Genomic DNA, 7,354 nt, shown 5'->3' on the forward strand with positions numbered 1-7,354 from the left:
AATTAAGACAGGGAATATTCCTGTGTCATCTGGCAAAATGAGGGAGAGTAGGGAAGTGAGAAGTGAGTAAAATGATCTGATAGCTTTAGTAAAGGCTAGAGGGGTTGTGGGAAAGCATAACTGAGATCTGTATTTGTAGCATGTCTTTTCCTGCCCAGTTCATTTGGAGGGTAAAACAATTAAATAGGTAAGTCATTTGCTTAGGGAATACTTTCAGCAGGTAGAAGCCTATAAAGAATGTCAGACTACTAAAAATTTTTTTGAAGCATTAGGTTCTTTTTGCTTATGTTCCCTTTGAAAAAGAAAGGTCTAAGGAAGACCAATGGGAATTTATTTTGCTTTGCAAAATATATAACACTTATATTCCAAATCTTTTCCAGTTCTATATATCCTTACATAAAAAATTCAAACCAAACTTAGGTATGGGAGAAAAATCAACACTATTTCTCTTTTCTTCAAAAACCTTGAGATTAAAATGTAATTAAATGTGCCAGCTGTTTTTTTTAAATAACAAAACTACAGGAGCTAGATGATCTGAAGAATGTTTTATTGGGGGCCAAGGTGTGTGAAAGTAAGATGTCTAGCAGCACTGTTTGCAAGTGCAAATACTTGACCATGTGAAATCTTAAGAGGTTGCTCTTTATAGGAGTCTGTGCACAGAAACTCCTCAGACATAAAAGCCCATTTCCTTTATTGGCTATTTTTAAAGGACTTAAAATGGATGGTTTTATTTCCAGAGTAGTATCGACCTCTTTTGAAAGGCATGCTAAAAGTAAGTCTACATTTCAACATGGTTGTTTTAAGTTGTTTGCTCTTGAGCAGTGTTCCCATCTTGATAAGCTGTCTTGGCATTTCTCACTAGTTCATTTAATACATTTATATCCCACCTCACTAGTGGACATTTAGATGGCTTTCAGCTATAAACCATGAACAGTTTAAAGTTCTCCTATGATACAACATGATAGTGGGTACCACATAAAAGCAGGAAAACTGCTGGTCCCAATATCCCCTGGTATGTATTAGTTGGTCTCTGATACATTGACATCGCTATGTCTCTTCTGCAGAGGCATCACTTGAAATTAAATTCTTTTGTAATCTTTATTATTAGATGCAATTTGTTTTAGCAGTTAATACAGAATGTTTGATTTTATAGTTGGCAAAAAATTATCTATAATAAATTAAGTTGTGATAATTTTAGAATTCCAAAGCGCTTTTCTGAAGCCTTTAGATAAGCTTACTTCAGAAAAATGAGATTTAGAAACTGCTTGGGTAGGTTATATTCTCTCACCCTCAGAGAAAGGCCATGGGAAACCCTCTCTGAATAATAGATAGATTTGCCATAAGTTGGGAATTACTTGAAGGTACATCATCACTACCACCACAAAAACAACAACATTAATTTAATGCAGTAAGTTGCTCTGACTAGAGTGATGGCCACTAACCAGTGGTTACAGAACATGAACATAGAGTGTCTAGAAGGATTACATGCCTGTTGTGGTGAAGAACAAACAAAACATGCTGTTTCCATACTTTATTTTATTGGGCTTTTGGAAAGAATTGCTAACAAGGGCTAAACATTCTGAAATGAATGGATCTTCTCTACTTGATTATCTAGTATGTCTTGAACTAAAGGAGTAAAGTTCTAGAACCATGGTCCAGACTACATTGAACACACAACTCCTATTTTTTTCAATAGAGAAGAAAAATAAATGTAAGTGTTGTTGATGCAGTGGGAGTTAAGTGCTAGTATTGTACGGAAAAACATGTACTAAACACACCCTTTACTAGTTGGTCTTTTAAAAAAAAATTCAAGCAAATCTCATTTCTTATGTTGGTCCACAGTGAGTTGGGAGAGTCCAAATTACAGTAGGCTTTTCTCACAGTGTGGTTTTATTAAAGATCTTCTTTCTTTCTTTCTTTCTTTCTTTCACCATAGGGTAATACCTAAGTTGTCTGTCTAACGTGTCATGTTGAACAGAACAAACATATCGAAGTGTCACTTGCACTCACACAATAGGACCTTAGCGGTTGGCATGGTTATGATTGTGAACTATTGCAATTGCACATTAGAGGTGCTCAAAAGTAGCAAACCATGGCAACCAAGAGTGCTGGCAACACCTTTCTCCTTGTACTCCCAAGAAATCTGTCCACAAGGCCATAGACTGCATAGGTTTACCTTGTGCCAAATCTGACAAGAACAAACTATGTCTGAGTTCCATTGAAAGCATTGAAGTGCTGTATTCCCATTGGGTTTCATGGGATTTAAATATGTCTTTCTTTCTCTGAAATACAATCTTAATGCTTTGCTTGTTCCTAAGTATATGGAGACCAGGACTTGTCTGCCTTAGAGCTTTGTATATCACCAAGGTATAAGAAAAAGCACTATATAAATGCTAAGTTGTCTTGTTAATATGATGGAAACTGGAATAAAACAGATCAAGAATGTTTACCTTTTAGCCAGTTTTATTGTGCAACATTCCAGTGGTCATTGGAGTTCATGTACCTGTATTTTTTTTCTCCCCTTTTAAACAGTGCATCTGGTGCGAGTGTTGTAGCCATTGACAACAAAATAGAACAGGCAATGGTAAGTAAAAACTGAATTAGTACTTACTGTATATACTCATGTATACTGTAAGTCTAGAAATTTTACTCAAAAACTTAACCCCCAAAACCTGGGTCGCCTTATCCATGGGTCAGTGTAAGTCCTGTACTTTAACGCTTATAAAAAGGGGACAACCCCCTGGTGAAAGGCAAGAGCCTAATCTGTCCTGGAAGCACTGATTCCCTTCTGTTCTCTCATCCATCCAACCTTTTGTGTGAGCACAAACAGTTATGTCTGCTGAAATTTTGTAAGTTCTTTGGCATTGCTTTCCTTTTATTCATCCTTTTATCTTTTGTTACATGCCCCTAAATGTTACCCTCGACTTATCCACGAGTCATATCAAAATCTATAATTTTGGCCCCAAAACCTGCCCTCGACTTATACATGGGGTCGACTTATAGTCGAGTATATACGGTATTCTTACACCTTCTCTTAATGTGGAGCTGGATGCCTTCATCTACTTCGATGGGTTGTAGGGCATTTACTGAGATGTTTTCAGAAAGAAAATCCTAAAACACAATTATTCATCAACCAACAGCTCCACGTAGTTGTTGCACAACAGTCAGTTTTTGTACAAAAAGCATAGTGCAATGTGTAGCCTGAACATGGTAGACGTGTCTGCTTTTTGTCCTTGTGTAGTGCCATGTAAGCACTTTTTATAAATAAAGGAGCACTAATACTGAAGCCCACAAGAACAAATGTACTCCAGTCCCCAGTATATTTATGAACTTGTAGCAATGTTAAAATGATACACGTATGACAGAGCAGCTAACTTTCATCCTACTAAGTATTTTAGCTTGTGTAAAGGAAATTGAGATTCTGCAGCAGATATTGCTATCTAAAATCTTCCAGCTTTAGTCCTTACAGTTTGGCTGTCCATACAAACAAACCAGAAACACTGATTTGAAAAGCACATCATATTTAAGGTTTCTGGTTTACAGAAAGCTTAGAAGATAAACTCTTAAATTCTCATGCTCTCCATTCAAATTCAGAGGGGAAGAAGTGAAAGATGAGTACCCAAATGTCAGCTTAAATACATACAAAATGCTTGGCATATATCTTTTTATCTCCTTGCTCAGTATCTGTTGGCAGAATGACACAGCATATTCTAAAGGTAGACCGCCACTGCTGATTTTTTTGTTTTGTTTTTTAGGTCCTATGGCTAGTTGTCACTCACTAAATTTCTGAAGGGCAAATCCTTCCTTGGTAGGACCTTTGAAGGTACCAGTGAAGAGGCATGCCCGTAAAAGAGGAAATTGCCATATATATATATATATATATATATATATATATATATATATATATATATATATATATATATGAGACAGATATTACTACTTAAATACTCAATTCAAATTGTACAAGTCTGGTGATCCCCAGTGGTATCTATAGCCATGTGCTGTTTTACAGGGAGCTGTTGGGGTTCCCTGCAGTGCAAGTGGATTAGTTTCCAGTTCTGTTGGCCTCTGTGTCACTGCTGTAAATAAGAGTACACAAAGGCTGCATTCATGCATAATCATAAAGAATGTGCAGAATTCAAAGCCAAACAGTGGCAAATTTGGGAGTGATTTTACAGGCACATTAGAATAGCTATACATAGCGGTACTGAAGAATAAAAGGATTAATTCTTAAATATGAGAGAGTTTCTCTAAAAAATTGTCTTTGGGGATTATTAGTCTTTAACAAATTGATTTTCACTTTGTTAACCAGAAGTTCAGTTTACAGCAGTTGCTTCATTCCATTTGCCTACATATACCTGTGGTAGTAGGTTGAGCCCCATGGAAAACATGAAAAAATAATCAGTCCTGATCTCCTTTACAAAAGACTCCCTCAGTGCGGCTTGCTTGTCAGCAAATGGGAAGTTGTTTTCCCTGTTCTGCCAAGAAACCACTTTGATGTCTTTAACTATTTCCCGTTTTTCTGTGTAATCAATTTTCCAGTGGTGTTGAAGCTAAAATAACTGCCTGAGTCTCATGAAAGAAGGGTGCCATTTTAAATATAGTACTATTTTTAAGCAAGTGTCTTCAGCTGCTATTTTAGACCTCTCTAAACCAGAACATTGTTTAGTATCACTATTTCTATTAAGTTTTTTGAAAGCAAGGGAAATGACACTGTTTTGAGTACATAGCACTCAGGCTTTTTTATTTTAATCAGAAGTAAGCAGAGAACCTCGGCCCAGTTTGGCACCACAATGCATGGGAAGAGAAGTTCAATACTCCATCCCAATACTCAACCTGGAACAGTGTTTACTAATGCTTCTTTTTTAAAAGCACCCCTCTGGCACCTATGGGACTTCTTAATTTTCAATATCCGATGGCAACAAGAATTTCAGCATCCATATTATTGCTGATGCACAGATGGTCCAGCTCAGAGGTTACAGTGGTTACTTTTGAATAAAAAGGCAAACAGCTACATAGTATGTTTTTAATGTGACAGAGGTTTGACCCTAATAATCTTTGTGCAGTGGGCCCTTGGTATCTGCTGGGGTTTGGTTCCAGGATCCCCTGCGAACACCAAAGTCCATGGATGCTCAAGTTCCATTACATACAGCGGTGTAGTAAAATGCTGTCGCCCTTTTAAATATGACAAAATGAAGGTTTGCTTTCTTGAATTTAATGTTTTTTTAATATTTTTAAACCATGGATGGTTGATTCCATGGATACAGAGGGCCAACTGTATTTGAAACAGTTCTGACTTCCTAGAAGCAAGATACAGTATGTACTGTATCACTGGGTGTTTAAAAGTGATTTGTGAGTTGGCTTCCTTATCAACTTTATCCTATGCTAGTGTGGGTACATAGTTAATCCCTTATGACTGATTTCTTGAAATTTACAATTTCCTTGTGTATGGAAGGCTTCAATTAATGATTTGCCATTTTACAGGATCTGGTGAAAAGCCATTTGATGTATGCAGTCAGAGAAGAAGTGGAAGTACTGAAGGAACAAATAAAAGAATTAGTTGAAAGAAACTCTTTACTTGAACGGGAAAATGCACTGTTAAAATCTCTCTCAAACAATGATCAGTTATCCCAGCTCTCAACCCAACAGGCCAACCCTAGTAGCACTTCTCAACAACAGCAAACAGCGATAGCACAGCCTCAGCAGCCAACGCAACCTCCGCAGCAGCCGAATGTCTCCTCAGCATAAAGCTTTCTTGCCTCATTAAGAAACTGAAAGCAATCTGTCCTTGTGTGCCACTGGTGTTTTTTCCACTTTATATGAAAGCAAGTAGCCATGCTTCAGTTGTGTATTTCGGCCTTTTCAGTATTAGACAATCATTCTACAAAGAACTTTCCCTAACTGAGATGTCATACTTTATAGTTGATATCCAGTAATGCCATCTGTGCACAAGGGGAGCTGATAGGAGTTACAATGCAAAAGTCTGCATTTATTTGGTGCACATGAGTGGGGTCTTTAAGAGCTTTGGTAGGGCTCTGCAAAGTTTCCATTACTCATGGATTACTTTGAGCCTTGCTTTTCACATAGTAACAATTCATCTTTAGAGCCACTGTTCTTTCAATTACAAGTAACTTTTGCCTACATTAGTTTCATTTGTTTGTGTTTTATTTATTACAGGGCTGCTATTCATAATGTACATGAACAATGTCACAGAACTTTTAATTTTTTAAAAAAATTAATGTAAGTATCAGTAAAAATTGATAGGATTGAGTTTAATAGATAAAATGTTTAGGCAATAATTGAACAAAAGGATCCTGGCATATTTCTAACACTAATGGCAATTTACCTTTTGGTATTTATTTTCAGTAGTTAAGACCCAGCTTGAATGTAAATTTTTGTATAGTGTAAGTATGAAGACATAGTGCATCTGTACAGGTAGTCTCCAGTCATTGTGATATAATAATTGATGGGCTATTTTGATGAAGAAAACTTTGCTCATTTCTGTTTCTACTTTCTAATAGAGAAATTGCCATGATTCCTCTGCTTTTTGACATTTCGTATGATTTTTTTGGGGGGTGGGAATAAAAAGCTGTGAAATTGTTCAACCTACTTTGTAACCAAAGAAGCAAAGCTGTGTAATTGAGTTTTTATTTTATAATGCACATTCTTTATGTATTTTTATTTAGTGTTCTCATTCACATTTTTCTTTGCTGTCTAGCATGATCTGCATGACCTATAATCTTTGAACCACTTTCGTACCTCATGTTTTATCCAGCACTCTTATTGTGATATGTAATAGTCTGTGAACAATGTCAAATAAAAAAAGAAAGAACAGCTAGTGTTGGTGGAGCTGAGCTGGTGTATCACACACTAGTTTAAAAATGAAGTGAGCCATCTTTTGTTCATTTAAAAATGGTGTTTTGAATTTCGTATGCAGAAAACGTTTTGTTACATTGCAGATTTTAATGTATTTAATAAATGCAACATGCAGATTAAGTGCAGTGTATACTGAGTATTTAAATTAAAATGTACATTTCATAAATACAGTTTCAAGAGACCATTTGTGTATATTAACGTAGTATGTCAGAAGTTGATGTACAATATATTTTAACACTTTCTGAAATTAAACTGCAGTTTTGTTGAAAGATCTGGCTCAACATGTGTTCAGAATGTGAAGACTGGTTAAGTCACTGTTCAGAATTAGTCTGAAAATGATAGATGAAACATACATAACATACATGGGCTACAGCCCTATACAAAGTTACATTCCATTAAACACAATGGGACTTCTGAATAAATACAAGATTGTGCTGAACATTTTTTTAATTCAAGAAAAGTTTAATAAATAGTTCTA

General features: G+C 36.0%; 1 protein-coding gene across 2 annotated transcripts in view; it reads left to right on the forward strand.

Moving 5' to 3' along the window:
• TSC22D2 (TSC22 domain family member 2) overlaps positions 1–6,996 on the forward strand; it is a 39,191-nt gene extending 32,195 nt beyond the window's left edge. For both annotated transcript variants that reach the window (XM_042460098.1, XM_042460099.1), the window contains 2 exons: positions 2,533–2,584; positions 5,485–6,996. In XM_042460098.1, coding sequence (XP_042316032.1) covers positions 2,533–2,584; positions 5,485–5,748 — 316 coding nt within the window. In that variant the 3' untranslated portion in view covers positions 5,749–6,996. The remainder of the gene's footprint in view (positions 1–2,532; positions 2,585–5,484) is intronic.
• The last annotated feature ends 358 nt before the right edge of the window (positions 6,997–7,354 follow it).

This window comes from Sceloporus undulatus, chromosome 3, assembly GCF_019175285.1.
Source record: "Sceloporus undulatus isolate JIND9_A2432 ecotype Alabama chromosome 3, SceUnd_v1.1, whole genome shotgun sequence".
Taxonomy (NCBI): Eukaryota; Metazoa; Chordata; class Lepidosauria; order Squamata; family Phrynosomatidae; genus Sceloporus; species Sceloporus undulatus.